The sequence below is a fragment of the Heteronotia binoei genome, chromosome 1 (assembly GCF_032191835.1).
Source record: "Heteronotia binoei isolate CCM8104 ecotype False Entrance Well chromosome 1, APGP_CSIRO_Hbin_v1, whole genome shotgun sequence".
NCBI lineage: Eukaryota > Metazoa > Chordata > Lepidosauria > Squamata > Gekkonidae > Heteronotia > Heteronotia binoei.
The window spans coordinates 238,679,973-238,696,074 of NC_083223.1; the positions used below are offsets into that span (position 1 = coordinate 238,679,973).

At 40.1% G+C, this 16,102-nt stretch overlaps 1 protein-coding gene across 2 annotated transcripts in view; it reads left to right on the forward strand.

Moving 5' to 3' along the window:
- PAPOLG (poly(A) polymerase gamma) overlaps positions 1 to 16,102 on the forward strand; it is a 46,879-nt gene that overhangs the window by 3,374 nt on the left and 27,403 nt on the right. Inside the window, exons 2-11 of one of the 2 annotated variants that reach the window (XM_060249617.1) lie at positions 44 to 202; positions 341 to 407; positions 1,567 to 1,648; positions 2,959 to 3,068; positions 7,057 to 7,110; positions 8,204 to 8,315; positions 11,913 to 12,002; positions 13,438 to 13,576; positions 14,949 to 15,021; positions 15,206 to 15,326. In XM_060249617.1, the coding sequence (XP_060105600.1) occupies positions 44 to 202; positions 341 to 407; positions 1,567 to 1,648; positions 2,959 to 3,068; positions 7,057 to 7,110; positions 8,204 to 8,315; positions 11,913 to 12,002; positions 13,438 to 13,576; positions 14,949 to 15,021; positions 15,206 to 15,326 (1,007 nt within the window). Of the gene's footprint in view, positions 1 to 43; positions 203 to 340; positions 408 to 1,566; positions 1,649 to 2,958; positions 3,069 to 7,056; positions 7,111 to 8,203; positions 8,316 to 11,912; positions 12,003 to 13,437; positions 13,581 to 14,948; positions 15,022 to 15,205; positions 15,327 to 16,102 lie in introns of those variants that run through there. The other variant, XM_060249626.1, reaches the window with a different exon arrangement.

The following is a 16,102-nucleotide window of genomic DNA, read 5'->3' on the forward strand; positions in this document are numbered from 1 at the left end:
AACCTTTGTCCTCACCCATGTTTAATGTAAGTTCTTTATACAGCAGTTCTGTGGTGGAGATCCTGCCCCAAAGGCACTACGGAATCACCTCTCCAATTAGCCTGGCACCTCCAAGAGAAATAGATTACATCTATACTCAAAAGCTGATTGAGGCCATGGAGCCGTTTGGTGTATTTGAAGATGAGGAAGAGCTAAATCAAAGGTAATGACAAATACATGTCATACAGTTGAACCAAAGCAGAAAGCTTCAGATATTTGTGTTGGTGAGGTAAATGGCTTTTAAAAATCATAACTTTGTAAAACTGTTCCTAAAACATCCCCCCCCTCCTGTCTATTGCAGGGTAGTTATTCTCAGGAAATTAAATAACTTGACCAAAGAGTGGATTGTGGAAGTCGGTGAAAAGAAGGTAAGAATTCTGTCAAAGCACCAGTCCCTTACTTCAGGAGTCTTCAAACTTTCTGAGTCGGTGGATTCTTTGGAGTTCTGAGAGAGAAAGTAGAGGATATTCTCTCAAAATGTCTGCTATGGGAGTAGTTTAAAAGTTGAAGTCGCAAGATAAACATCCTCTTACAATAGTTCCAGCTTTTCCTGAGTGGGTGTCCTTGTAGGGGGAGTGGCAGGAGGCTGGGCTGTTGACTTGCCTAGCACACTTACAAGCAGGATGTGGGGTGGGGCAGGGAAAGAACTGGTGGTGGAGCTCCTTTTACTAAACTTCAAAAGGTTGGGGAGGAGGAGGAGGAGGCCCTGCTTAGGGAGGCTGAAGCTGCTGAGAGGAGCACCTGCCCTGAACCTTGGCCTTTGTGGGTAGGTGCAAGCCAAGTGCTAGCACAAAAGAAGGGGCCTTCTGCTGTATTTCCCAGCTGGAGACAGTGGCCTCAGTCCTCCAGGGCTCCCTTCACCTAGGGTTGCTGACCTCCTGGTCTTTATCTTCTGTAGTTGGGATTCTTTAGTTCTAGGTGCCTCTCTCTAGGTTTCTCTACAACTGCAAAGGTGAGCTTACTGTTGTGGTCATGGCTTTGCCTCTCTCGCATACACATCCACTTCCCGCTAGTTTGGAATTGTTGCAAAAATCTTGTGTAAGCAGACTTTAGCAAAATGCAGAAGCCCTTAGCAACTTTTTGTGGTATGGGTGTCCATCAACAATCAGATTTTTTTACAAAATGGGTTCCATACGGGCACATGTATTAAAATCACTACAAATGTAAGCATTGATTTATTAAGGACAGATGGCTTTTGTAGGTACCATTAAAATGATGCAAACTGGTCAACCAAAGACTGTTCTCTACCCTCTTCCGCTGCAGAAATCTCCTTGTCCTTCACAAGAAGGCCAGAGTCCATAGTACTGCTGGCTGCTTCCTGCACCTTGACAGCAGCACAAATATTCGTATTCAGGGTGTACAGTCCATGGGCCTCTGTGTGCAATGTGGAAATGCACTTGATGAAATAATACACTAAGAGGCACAACTGGTTTAGCTAAGGACCAGAAATACTAAACTCATCAGTTCAATACTCAAGTTTATAAGCCAAGATTGCAGAGATAAAAAATGTTTTGTACTGTATTACAGAACATCCTGTCTTCAGTCACATCAAGTACTGTGGGCAAAATATTTACATTTGGTTCCTATCGGCTTGGCGTCCACACCAAAGGTATGCTTGATTTTTTTATTATAGATATGCAGAAATAAACCATACATAACCTACTTATTACAAGTGCACAACATACTTAGTTCTGCAAATTACATTAAAGTTGCATTGCTAATCTTAAAAAAAATAGTTTCATACATAATGCCAAACAAAATTATCCTACTTGCATTACATTATGTTCTATTTTCATTTATTTTTTGAAGTATATATCCAAATGTACAGTACTTTTGTCCTTTGTGGACTCCAAAGGAAAATTTTTATTCCAGAAATTTGTAAATATAGACCAGTGCTGTGCAAATATTTCCCAAGCATTATTGTTCTTACAGTCCTGTTTAAACATTATTATTTTGACCACAACTACAACAAACCACATTTTCTCAATCTGATTTTATAATTTGTTAGTCTGCTGTGCATTCAATACTTTGGTATCTGCATTCCCACTGCTGCCAGATATTGTGGTATTTCACAGTTTTGGAGTATTTCAGGTTTTTTGTGTAGCTTTTCCAAATTATAACCCAACAGAAACATAATTGGTGTAAGGTTGATGTTTTTCTTTAATATTAGACATATCCCATTTTCCAAAACCCTTTTGCTATTCTGCAGTCCCACCGTTTATGGAGGCTGGGACCAATGTTTTTCTCATACCTCCAGGTTAGACCTGAAATATATTGAAACACTTTTGCTAACTTTTTTTTAGTGTGTAGCATCACCTGAACATAATTTTTAGGCAGTTTTCTCTGATCTCAATATTCTTTGATAGCCAAGAAACATTTTTAAAGATATGCAGCCACATCTTGGGTGTTAGCTCCTTTTTAAGCTCTACTTCCTAGCTTTTTCTGTAATAATACCTGGGATTTTCATTTTCTTGTAAGAAGTATGTTTAATAGTGATCCATTTTGTTTTGGTGGACTGTATAGCTGTTCTTCCACGGTGGTTAATGGCTTATTCAGTCTAGTGCTCTTCACTGGTACCGCTTTTAATCTGTAAGTGCTGTCATCTTGTGCAAACAGATCCTCCCACTATAGCTCGCATGGTTATTTTTTCCATATTCACATATGTCAATGAATCTTAAAGTCCAGTCTTTTTCCATTTTGAAAAATCACCTAAAATGCTAGCGGGACTAGGCTTTTTACTGCCTAATAATGAGATTAATACAGAAAAGTTGTCCATTGTTGGGGTTTTTTTACACAACTGATCCCAAACTAAACCCACTGCCATTGCAACTACATCTCCACTCAACCACCTTTGTTAATTTGTCTTGAAATGACTAGTCTTGAACTACTAACTGGTGCCAATTGTGTATGTGTTTGTAGGTGCTGATATAGATGCTCTCTGTGTTGCCCCTGGACATGTGGAAAGGTCAGACTTCTTCCAGTCATTCTTTGACAAGCTTAAGCGACATGAAGGTATTAGAAACTTGAGAGTAAGTATCTAATTCCCCTTGGGACAGTTCATGTGTATATACCAGGTTGGGGCGGGGGGGAATGTGTCTGTTATGTTAGTAACTGCTTCAGAGTGGTAACCATTTTAGTCTTTATGGTACTACTGTAAGTGCTGCAACAGGCTAATACAATTTATTCCAGCATCAGCTTTCATGAATCAGAGCTCACTGCATGTGAGAAAGTGAACTCTAACTCTCAAAATGTTATGAAGAACTAAACTTGGTATTTAAGGTGCTGTTGGATTGCCATATTTATAAACAGATTGTATTGTTAGACAACACAGAGCCCTGGTTATAAGCAGCACACCAGCGAGGCCTAGGGTATACTGATGCGTTGGATTACCCAGCTTCTTATTTACTTCGTTTATTTTCTTTTTGCTGGGGCCCTAGGGTGGCTTACATACTTTCCCTCTTTCCTCCATTTTATTCTCAGAACAGCCTTGTGAAGTAGATTAGGCTGAGAGTGTGCGATTGGCTGAAATTCACCCAACAAGCTGCCTGTGGCAGAGTAGGGATTTGAACCTGGTTCTCCCAGATCCTAGTCTCACATTCTCACCACTATATTATGCTGGCTCTAATTTCCATAGTTCTCTTCCTTATTGTAGTCCCTGTCCCATATTCCATACTATCTTGAGAGCCATTTGGTGTAGTGGTTAAGAGTGGCAGACTCTAATCTGGAGAACCAGGTTTGATTCTTCACATGCAGCTGCTGGGTGACCTTGGACCAGCCACAGTTCTCTCAGAGCTGTTCTCTCAAGAGCAGTTCTCGAAAGAGCTCTCTCAGTCCCACCTATCTCACAAGAGTGTCTGCTGTGAGGAAATAAAGGGAAAGGAGATTATAAACCACTCTGAAGCATTGGGTATAAATCCAGTATCTTTTCTCTTTTTATATGGCTTTTGTCAAACCATGTTCCATATTAGCATAGCCTTTTCATGTGGTCAAAGGGAACTTGTACACCAACTCTATATTCCTTGTTTTTCACTGAGAACTTATTTTAAAAATTTCTATGCTTCTTTTCAACTCAACTCAGATTTTCCAAAGCAGTGAACATTAAAACATGTCAAACATTAAAAACAGCATTTTAAATACAAATGCATAAAAATATTTAAAACAAAACACAACATCTGAACACCCCAGGAAATCTTTGGTTCCTTTTTATTTTCTTACTAAATGCATTACTGCATTTCAAAACTTTTTAAAAATAAAATAGATATTTTGCGGTACTTCCCTACCCCATTTCATCATTTTGCCTTCAGTTGCTCACTTGGGGAATGAATGGGGGAAAAGGTATGACAGGTAATGGGTAATAAATGGCTTGTGATTGTAACTGTTTAAAATGTGAAGCCATTTCTGTTGTTCATACATGGGCAGATCAAAGCATGCAATTAAGTGATTGTCTGTCCTATTGCCTTTTAAAGCATTCCCTTTGCAGAGGCTACAACAGAGTAGTTCCTCTTGGTGAGACATGAGTAGTTTGGGGAGCAGCTTAGAGAGTGGAAAATAGGTCCTGGGAGAGTTATGTTCATAGTCAATAAGAGCACCTGTGTTAAGAACGTAAGAGAAGCCATGTTTGATCAGGCCAGTGGCCCATCCAGTCCAACACTCTGTATTACACATTGGCCAAAAAACCCCCAAGTGTCATCAGGAGGTCCATCAGTACGGGCAGGACTCTAGAAGCCCTCCCACTGTGCCCCCCCAAGCACCCAGAATACAGAGCATCACTGCTCCAGACAGAGTTCCAATGATAAGCTGTGGCTAATATCCACTGATGGACCTCTGCTCCATATGCTTATCCAATCCCCTCTTGAAGCTGGCTATGCTTGTGGCTGCCACCACCTCCTGTGGCGGTGAATTCCATGTGTTAATCACCCTTTGGGTGAAGAAGTGCTTCCTTTTATCAGTTCTAACCTGACTGCTCAGCAATTTCATTGAATGCCCACAAGTTCTTGTATTGTGAGGAAGAAAAGTACTTCTTTCTCTACCTTCTCTATCCCATGCATAATCTTGTAAACTTCTATCATGTCACCCCTTGGTCAACTTTTCTCCAAGCTAAAGAGCCCCCAGTGTTTTAACCTTTCTTCATAGGGAAAGTGTTCACTTTCTGCTTGGTGCAAATCTTTTCAGCCTCCTGCATAGAAAGGAGCATTGCTGTTCAACATAGAACTTCTGCATTTGGACAAACTACAGGTACACACCACAATTTTAGAATAGTTTGGCATCCACAAAATTTGGACAGCCTGCATTCAGACATCACTCTAAATTTGGAGCTTAATCCAAATGGTTTGTTGTGAAATGTAGCCAGAGCTTTCATAAACTACTTAGGTTTTCGTCCCCTGTAGTTTGGGGTAGTGGTTCCTAAGATTGAATTGCGTATTGCAGGTAATAAAGGGGAAGGCTTTAGTAATTTGTAGAGCACTTAAATTGTTGTTATTTGAAATATTTATAGTTGAGGGACCTGTGAGAGCTCTTCAGGGAAAACACATCTCATATTCTCCCCTTCTGGACGCTGTGGCCCTGTGCTGTAATAAGTGGCAGGGCAGCTGTGTTAGGCAAACTTAACAAGCTTTCCGAGCCCCCCCCCCCCCAACATTAGCTGGTTGACAATAACCAGGGGAAACTCAGAGCAGAAAGCATGTCCTAGATGCTTTGTGATCCAAGCCTCCATCCCCCAGCCAGCGGCCGTCAGCTGATTTGTTGGGGGGGGGGCAGGGTGGTTTTTGGGTTTGGAGCAGAAAATACATCTGGAATGCTTTCCTTTCCCCACCACCATCAGCAGGGAAAGCTTGAAGCAGAAAGGCTGTAGGATGGGCTTTCTGCTTCATGCTGCCTTCAACCAGGTTGCTGCTGTGACCTCTAATGAGATATCATTTGGCTTTTTGTGTCTTAGGTTTTAAAACCCTTAACACTTCCCTTTTCTGCACCTGGCCCCTATTGTATGAGTTTTCTGATCCATGCTTTCTACTTACATAAACCATCGTTCTTTAATGCTCCCCAGAGAGTGCTGCGATCTGGCTCTCGAAATCTGCTTGTAATCCCCGGGCCAAAGGAGGCCCTGCTGAAGTCAACTAGGGACAGGGCCTTCTCAATCACAGTACCTTGCTGGTGGAACCAGCTACCGGAGGAGGTCAGGGCCCTGCAGGACTTTGGACAGTTCCGCAGGGCCTGTAAGACAGTCCTCTTCCGGTTGGCTTATAACTGACTGGCATTGAAATATTCTGAAGGAAGACAATAAGATAGCATACTGACGTTGATTGATGCATTGATATACTGGTTGTTTTAATTATGTAAATTATTATTGTATTTTAATTTTTAAACCTTATTGTTAGAATTATTATGTTGTGAGCCGCCCTGAGACCACCTTGGTGGGGTAGGGCGGGATATAAATCAAATCAAATCAATGAAATAATGAAAACATAATTACATAATGAGTTTTTAAAAACACATTATCACAAAAACCAACAATTACTAACATAGTTTGCTTATGTAGCAGCATTAGGAGCATACATCAGCTTGGGAAGCCTACAGCTTGTGAACTGAAAGGCCCAAGAGGTAAACATGGAGGCAACAAAAGGCCCTGTCCTTTCTGTTTGCTTGTCTTATTTGACAGACTTCCACCTGAGAGCCTGGAGGGCTGCTGCTCATCAAAGGAGCCCCCAGCGACTTGATAGACTCAGTGTCTGACTTGATACAAGGCAGCTTCATGTGTTCATACCAAACTCAGTCTGGGGGTTTGGATTATCTTGCTCAGTATCTGGCAGACACTAAATTGCCTGCTTGTATGCATTAAATTACTTTACATTTTGAATGTAAATAGGGGACATGCCCCAAATGTATGTGGCTAGCTTACTTGAGAGAAATACTGGAAACTTATGTTTCTCTTGGTGAAACTTCAGCTTCCTAGATCATCATGATTCTCAAATTAACTTTAAGTACAACTTATGTTAAAAGCTGCCTTTTCTCTTTCTGCAGGCAGTAGAAGATGCTTATGTGCCAGTAATCAAGTTTGAATTTGATGGTATTGAGGTAAATACTTAATCTTTATTTGAGTGAGCAAAATATATAAAGGGTTTTTTAGCGAGTTTATATGAATGTGTTTTTAGAGTGTCTGCTTATGGATGATAGTTCATTAGAGGTGTAAAGTTTCCAGAAAGTTATAGGAAAAAACTGTTGCTGTAAAATTGAAATATATTAGGTTTCCTGTCAAACCTAAACTTCTTTACTGCTAGCCCAGTGTAATGTGTCATTTATAAGTTAGCATATAAGTTTGTACTATTTGGTATATTAATGGAATTTGAAAGTATAAATATCTTCTTTTTCTCTAAGAAAATAGCATGTTTGCCTAGTGCTTGAGAAAGAGTTGCAAACTATTGAACCTATATTGACATAGCAAACAAATTTTTAATTTTTGCCATGTGAGAGTTAAGGAGAAATAAATGTTGAAGGTAGAAAACAGGAAAAACTAATAAGGACCTAAGACTGTAGTAGCCTAAAGAAAATATAGTACCTGGACAGAAAGACTCGGTCACAATAGGTAGTGTGTTTAGCTATTAAAATAACTTTGTAGCACTAAAAAGATAACTCTCAAATAATGTATTATTGCTAAACACATTATAGTATACATTGTGGCCAAAATGAAACTGAATTTGAAAATATTGTCTAGGTTGGGCTTCTTAATTTTTTTCTTTTGGAAAACTTGAGGAAGTCCTCAAAGTTCTCATGTTGTACCTTTTAAACGAGAGGAATGCTTTGTAAGCAGTCTTTATTTGACTTGTGGGCAAGCATATATCCTCTGTTGTGCCATTTTTCTACAGCAAGTCTTAGCGAGGTCTGAATCCAGGTGTGGTAGAAAGATTGGTATATCTCTGTCCTCTTACATGGCAGTAACCAATGAGCTATGGGCAGAATAGCCTAGTAATCATTTGGCATTTTTGCAGCATTCTGAAGGTGTCTCCATGTTCTTTCCACCAATTTTCACTCTATTTCATCTAAATCTATTCCATTTCTAATTATATGTATCTCCAAGTTATGCTAAACAAACTAGTGTCCTTGCTCTTTGACAGGTCTAATAGCTTTAAGGATTGCTACTGAGAAAATGGTACCTTAATTTCTTCTTTAGATCGATCTTGTGTTCGCAAGGCTTGCGCTTCAGTCGATTTCTGAGAACATAGACCTTCGAGATGACTCACGTTTGAGAAATCTTGACATAAGATGTATTCGGAGCTTAAATGGTAACCTTCTGCTTTTCCAAAGGATTAAGTGTGGCTGCTGAACAATGCTTCTCAGATTACTGATATAACTAGAAATTATGTATGTGTCCTACTAAGTAACAGATTTGTTTAGTATGTTAACTCATGAAGCATGTGGACTTATGGTTATATGAGTACTTTTTTAGATCTATGCTAAAGCTGAGTAATTCTTGGTCCGGGTAATAATAATACTTCATTTTTGGTGCTTTCAAGTCTTTGAAGGTTTACTGAGCTAATATGAAAAACATTAAACAACCTGATAAGGTTGGCCAGAATTATTCCAGTATTACTGATGGATGGACTGAGGCTCAGGTGGTAAATTGCCTAAGGTACAAGTTTAAACCCAGGTGGGTTGAAAGACCAAATTCCCTTTGCTGTAGGAGTCCAGAGGCTGTATATTTTTTCATCTCAAAACACCATTTGAATCAGTTATTCCTACAGTTATAGTGACTTACACTTTTTAAACTTTCTGATGTGGATAGGACTCCTTTGCCTATCTGGCCTTGGGGACTACAGGAGCAGATATCCCCAAGACTCTTGCAAGCCCACTTCCTTTCCTGGCCCTGAGTTGCAGTCATTATCACCCATTCCATCTTCCTCCTTCTAGTGTGTGTGCTGAAAAGCAGCAGATTTCACTCCAAACACTATGTGCAGCATTCTGCTCCCACTAAACTGTACTGCTCTTATGATACCTTTACTGCTAACCCTGTCCGGGAAGGGATGCACATAGAAACAACCATTGTTCTCTTTCCCTGAAGCTCTTTTAGTTGGAGTGTTGTTGTACAGTCTTCCAAAAGTTGCACTGGAGTACCATGAAGGACTGGTAGGGCCTCTAGTGGTTAGGTTTAACAGCTGTTGTCTAGGACAGTCTACTGAAATTGTGATAGTTGGGCACCATCCTGATCTATAAGTGTCTTCTAACTACTATGGTCAATGGAACATTTCCCTCTTAAAAAATCATGTGGCTTTTATTGTGTGCTGGTTCTCTGGTTTTTGTAGAGAGAAGTATCTGTGTCTCTAAAAAGCCCTGTACCTAATCACTTTTAAGTTCACACCATAGAGATAGACTATGGCTGGATTCTTTGACATTGTTGTTCTCATTCTTCTCTTTGCTTACTGCTCCTTTCCTCTGGTGGTTAGCATTTTTACATGCACCAGATTTGCATGTATAAAGACTCCTTGAAAAAAATGCTGAAGTGCTAGTAGCATAAGAAGCAAGTACCACTGTGGATGAAAGCTTCTATAGCTGCCAGAGAGACGTGTGAGAACAGTGTCATAAGATCCAAGCCAAAGTCTCAGAACTGCAGAAATATGAACAATTGGCAGCAGTTAATCTTAGTTGTCTTGTGTTCTTTGTATTGATAAAAGAAATTGTGAGTTTTACCAGTCTTGTGTGATACTACTTAGTTGTCTGTCTTTGCTCTGCTGTCTGAAGAGTAAATTTACCAGCTGGGAGTCATGCTTCCTCTAAGCTGTGGAGACTCTGTTACACCTCAACTAACTTTTTATTGGGGAATATTAATATTTCTTAGCTCAAAATGGTGAGTCTACGAGAGGTGAGGTGAGCAAGGATCTCTGTCTATGTTTACTGAGATAGACCACTGAAAATCCTTTGGTTAATAATGGATTTTATTATAGGTATAGGTTTTCAAATAGTTACATCTCAGTCAAACAATTTCAAGCATACAAGAGGAATACAGTGGTTAGCTGAATAAGTATGGATGGGGTAGGTGATACAATACCTAGATCTTGCAGAGTAGGCTCAGTCAGAGGAAACACAAGGCCTCTGGAGGGAGATTTCTCTTGAGAAGAAGGGGGTGGTGAGGCTGGAAGGGATGGAGGGAGGAGAGGATGGAGGAATTCCCTCTCTTTCCTTCTTCTTTTTTCCCTAATCCTGACAGGTGGGATTGCCTGTTTTCTAGGGTAAATTACGTCACATCAAGCAATTCAACTACCCAATGAGGAAGCAGAGTGTCACACCAAGGGAAAATCAGTGTCATAGGTGGAATATCCAATCAGAGATCATTGTGTCATAAATCCATACCCCAATGGAGGAATTTTAGTTACACTGGCCAAATGACTTTTTATGGCCCTGTTTTTCCAAACTGATTCCTTTGAAGCTCCCCAAAAGTGATAGATTCCTCCCTTAGTGTCAAACATGGATAGGCATCCATCAAGTGTTCAGGAGATTGGTTGAGTTTGATAGCCTTAGATAGCCTTAGCAATAATTAAAGAAAAATAGAAACTTTGTTCCCTGGCAGAAATGTGAGACCAGTTTACAGGTATACCACACATTCACAACAAGATGGCCACTTAACCTTTAGCCTTTGTGTTTCTGCTGTCTTGCCCTCAAGAATAGCAGAACATATATATACAAGCCGTTTATTTGTGTTGCAGGAGTCCTGGTAACCCTTATTTTTTTATGTTTTGATAACGACTTAAAAGGTTGCCAAAAGAAGTGAAGGAACTTTTGCAGCTCTGCCCACCGTGTGTCCCTCTCTGGGCCTGGAATTCTTCATTTCCAGGAGCAGAAAGATGGATGCTTCTTAGCCATTCAGTATTTGGCCACTATGTCTGTCCAGCCTGTGAACCAGACTTGACATCATTCCAGCCTGCCTGGGGCCTAGAAGGAACTGGATTTTTCTCCCTTATGCGCAAGAAAGACCATTCCAATTCAAATGGGCATTGCTGTGTCATATTAATATTCTAGGGTTACATTGCAATATCACATTCCAGGGGTGCATGGCTTGGGAATCAGTACAGGGGTGTCTTTCTGGATATCATCTCGTGAGCAAAAAAATTATTTTGTAAACCACTGACATTAACGTTATGAGCTGCTGCATTAATTATCTTGCTCTGGGGCCATTTTTTGAGTGAAGACAAAAATATGTGAGCTGGAGGCTAGCTCACACTAACTCAGCTAAGAGGGAATGCTGGCTGGGAGCCAAAGCATTAAATGAAATCCATGGCAACTAACAGTGCAGTCCTAAGTAATTTTGCACCCTTCCACCCCAAGTCCATCATTTTGGGATTGCATTGTAAGACTGAGCTGCAAATGAGAAAATGTCTATGTTGAATATTATCTTTGCTCCTTTCTCATTAGGTAGTCTTAGGCAAGCCGCATTTGGCCTCATTTTCCCACCTGCAATATGGAGTTAATACTGTTCTACCTCACAGGCCTGTTGTAAAGATTAAAACAGGGCAATGTATGTAAAGTGGTTTGAAGACTGGAAAACAATATGAAAGTACTAAGTGTTGGTGGGAGTTTTGAATGCAGATCCACATGGCAAATTAAATTGCTTCTAAAACTGCAGGAATTTGCTATATAGAAACATAAGTGTGTAACTTCCTTGGGAGTGTGAAACTTGTTATGTGGTTCTCTGGATCTTATTCATTTTAAGGGATAAGTAGCTAGTGCTTTCCCTTAAGATCATTCTTACAAGGTGATGTATGCATGCAAAATTAACCCTTAATCTGTAATGTGTTTCTTTTCATGTGCTGCAAGCTGGTTGAATTGTGCAGTGTAGCAGGGCTGATCCCTTAACTTTTTAACACATAGGCTTTTATGTTTGCTGGCAGGTTGCAGAGTTACAGATGAAATACTTCATTTAGTACCAAACAAGGAGAACTTCAGGCTGACGCTAAGAGCAATTAAACTGTGGGCAAAACGCAAGTACTTAATACATCAAATCTTGTGATCCCAGGCTATGAGTTTAATAGTCCTTGAAATTACTCTTTAGGCTAAGCTGAGTAAGCTTGTAACATAGACATGTTGCTTCAGAATCTGCAGAATGGTGATGATGCTGCAAATCATGAGGGTTGCTCTTTAAAAGGCCTGTGTGTGTAATGATTGCAGAGAACCTTCTGAAAAGGTGCATATAGCTTTCCTGAATTGGGGGGTCTAGAGGCAAATCAGTGGGGCCTCTGTGTTGAGCACTTCCCCTTTTTGCTCCAAATTCATAAGAACCCAGTCCTTACTTATAACAGGAATCTAAAAATCCAGATGCCCTGTAGCCACTGATACCTCAAAAACCTGGTTCTAGTGACTATCACACTGCTTGATTGCTGCAGAGGTTGGGTGGGAGGCTTCTTTTTTATATGGTTCTTAAATTTTGTACCTCTAGTCTCACGGGCTTTCTCACCAAAATCCTGAAATGCTCTCCACAGGTTCACCTGTCCCCTTCTGTATACATTTTATGATTAGCAGATATGTTAAGCAATTTGATTCATGACATAGCAACATCCAAGTCATATTTCACAAGCTGCTTCTGAAGAAAGTTCCCCATATGCCAGAAAGTTGCTGAAAATCTTGCATAGAAAAAAATTCCTTCCTATTTGGTTTGTTGAGTGTACTTCTTGCTTCCTTTGAGGGATGTTTGGTTCATGTCAGCATTCTGGAACCTTACTGTATGTTTGCCTTGGACTTGCATTTAAATGCTTAAGCATTACAAAGATGCATGTCAGGCTTTTGCAGGATGCACAAGGGAAAACTTAAACTGTCTTGCAGATGAATGTGAAATAGCTGCCACATGGGGGAGCAATTTCCAAAGCAAAACTTGAGGCCCTATTCAAGACTGACTTTCTTCAGTAGTTCTAAAGATAAATGGTAGTTAGCCTTCCACCCCCTTTCTATGAACTTCAGACTCCATTTCAAACTGATGGGAGGGAGAGTCCCCAAAAGCATAATTTGAGTTATACTTCAGCATTTTCATTGCAAAAAAGTGCATTCTCTCAAGATACCTTTCTCTGAAGGATGGGTAAGATGGAAGGGACTTGAAGTACAAAGGAAAAGGAAAGGTCCCCTGTGCAAACACCAGTCGTTTCCAACTCTGGGGTGATGTTTCTTTCACAACGTTTTCACAGAAGACTTTTTACGGGGTGGTTTGCCATTTGCCATTGCCATCTACGCTTTCCCCCCAGCAAGCTGGGTACTCATTTTACCGACCTCGGAAGGCTGAGTCAACCTTGGGCTGGCTACCTGAACCCAGTTTCCACCAGAATTGAACTCGGGTCGTGAGCAGAGTGTTCAGACCTCAGTACTGCAGTGCTGCTGCTTTACCACTCTGCGCCACGGCAGACATTAATGATGCCATGTCTATTCTAGGGCGTGGGATTTATTCCAACGTGCTGGGATTTCTTGGTGGTGTTTCTTGGGCTATGTTGGTGGCAAGGGTATGCCAACTGTATCCAAATGCTTTAGCATCGACGCTAGTTCACAAATTCTTCCTAATTTTTTCCAAGTGGTAAGTATCTGATGGGCTTGCATGATTCATAGATCATACATAAATGAGATTATAATGCAGGCAGAACTGTACTTAGATCTGCGGCTAACAAAATATTACTACTAGGTTATGACTAGCAAAGTAACTGTGAAATTGCACTCTTTGTAAAGTGATGCCCATGAAATCCATCCTTGGGGAGTGGATTGATGCATTTGTGCCTTCTTATTACAATCCAGATGGGTTGCCTTGAGGGCTTGTTTCTCAGATTTTCCTGACTTTTGTGTTTGCAGTTTTAGCTTGCAGATAGTTAATTGTATATGGTTTCTATTTAACCTTTGGGTTCCTTTGGTGGTAGAAAGTACTCAGCTGACTTATGGCAGCCCCTTAGGGTTTAAGGCAAGAAATGAACAGAGGTGATTTGCCACTGCCTACCTATGCGTAGCTATTCTGGAGTCAGTTGTCTCCATTCCATGTACTAACCAGGGCCAACCCTGCTCAGCTTCTGAGATCTGATGAGACCAGACCAGCCTGTGCTGTCTGGGTCAGGGGTTTGGCTTTTAGGCAAATATTATAAATATCTGTAAGTTTCATGTTGGTCATTGTTTTCAAATATTCCACAGAACCAAGATTGCTACTGTAAAGGTGGTAGTTTATCTTTAAATACATTAATTATGGTATCTTTTGTTAACCATGAGGGCATCTGACCCCTTAGCACTGCACTAGATAGGGGCAAACCAGGCAGTGTAGCCATCCGGATCATACTGGCCACCTGCTGTAACTGTGGACGTTCCCTTCCCAACATGTAGAATTGTTTTGAAACTCGTAGTCCTATCCTGGTGTGCCAGAATTAAAAAACAAAATTGAGAAATTATCAGTAAATATTAACATTTGTGGAAACCTTAATATTTCCACAATATTATTTCACAATAAGTTAAAGAACTTGCTTTTATAACTATTCAGAGTATCAGAACTGTAGATTAAAGTACCTTCGTGCAGTGAAGGCAGTATCTGACCAGTATTTGACCATACTTTTAAAATTTGATATGCCAGCCATAAAATAGTGTTCTGCACGCAATGCTGCAAAAAAATGTTTCTGAGATAAAAATTCTAGTTGATCTCCCTTTTCTTTCTTGCTTATCAGGAATTGAATGTGTGCTTTATGCTTCTGTGACAGAGGTCACTTCCCAAATTGTGAGAACATTACTAGAACATGGAACTTTCTTTCTTGGGAAGATTAAGTGGTCTGATGTCATGCAATTGTATTCACTCCTCACAGTGTGTCTTTAAAACCCAATTTCAAATTAATACTGGGTTGTGGAATACTAGTATTCCAACATGTGTGTGTATGTGTACACACATACCTGATATATTGCAGCTGGGGTTCCTCTTGCAGGGAATGGCCAAATCCTGTCTTGCTGAAACACCCTGAAGAGAGTAACCTCAACTTGCCAGTCTGGGACCCCAGGGTATGTACACCATGTGGAGTTTTGTAATAATCCTACCTTCCTCTGAGAGGAAGGGAGATCTCCTTTTCCCTTTAGCTATGTTGTCATCTCCTTCTGATACAATTAATAAGCACATTCCGTTCATGTAGTTCAAGTTAACTGCAGCAGCATCTCTCCCTTAAATGCATCTTTTCAAATGCCACAGGTAAATCCATCTGACAGGAATCATCTCATGCCCATCATCACTCCAGCCTATCCACAACAGAACTCAACATATAATGTGTCAACTTCAACCCGAGCAGTCATGGTAGAAGAATTCAAACAAGGTAACTCCTGTTAGTCTACCCCAGTATCTTCTCCTTAAATATGCTGTCTGCTTAGAGATGTCAGACCAGAAACCATGACTGTATCCTAGCGAGACTCAGACTTAGAGATGTCAGACCAGAAACCATGACTGTATCCTAGCGAGACTCAGAAACACATGTCTAAATTTTTGTTTTTCTATTTTATTCTAGCTGCGTATAAAACCTTCATTTACATTTTTATACCACATCCTCTCCTGTGTTGTCTCCAAGTGGATCCCTAGTCAAGTTTTGACTTCAGTTGTTTGTTGGTGTCTAAATTATTTGTTGGTGTCTAAACTTGCATGCACTTTTTAGTATTTCTTGTTATTTTTCCATTTTGTTTCAGGAGGCTTATCTTTTCTTCTAATAGCACTTTTGATTCCTCAAATTTATTCATTATTTCCTCCTTGAAAGTCTTAACAGAATTTCCTGATAACAGAATTTATCAGGAGATCCTTCACATCGAAAGAAAAAGGGGCCTCAACTGAGTTTTTTTTCAGTATTTCCTGGCTCTTTTTTAAAAAGGGTTTTCAACATTAAGAATAAACCAAAGTGGATAGCTTTTCTAAAAGACTAAATATATTTGGCATGGTTTCTCTGTGAAATAAATTAAGCTTGTGTTACTTCAATATTCTTTAAAATAAATCAGAGAATAATTATTAAATTCACACATCCAAGAGTTCTGAAAGAACTCAAAGTTGAAGTGGATCTCCTGACAAAAATGTGATCTTTCATTGGAATCTGCCTCCATTCCTGAG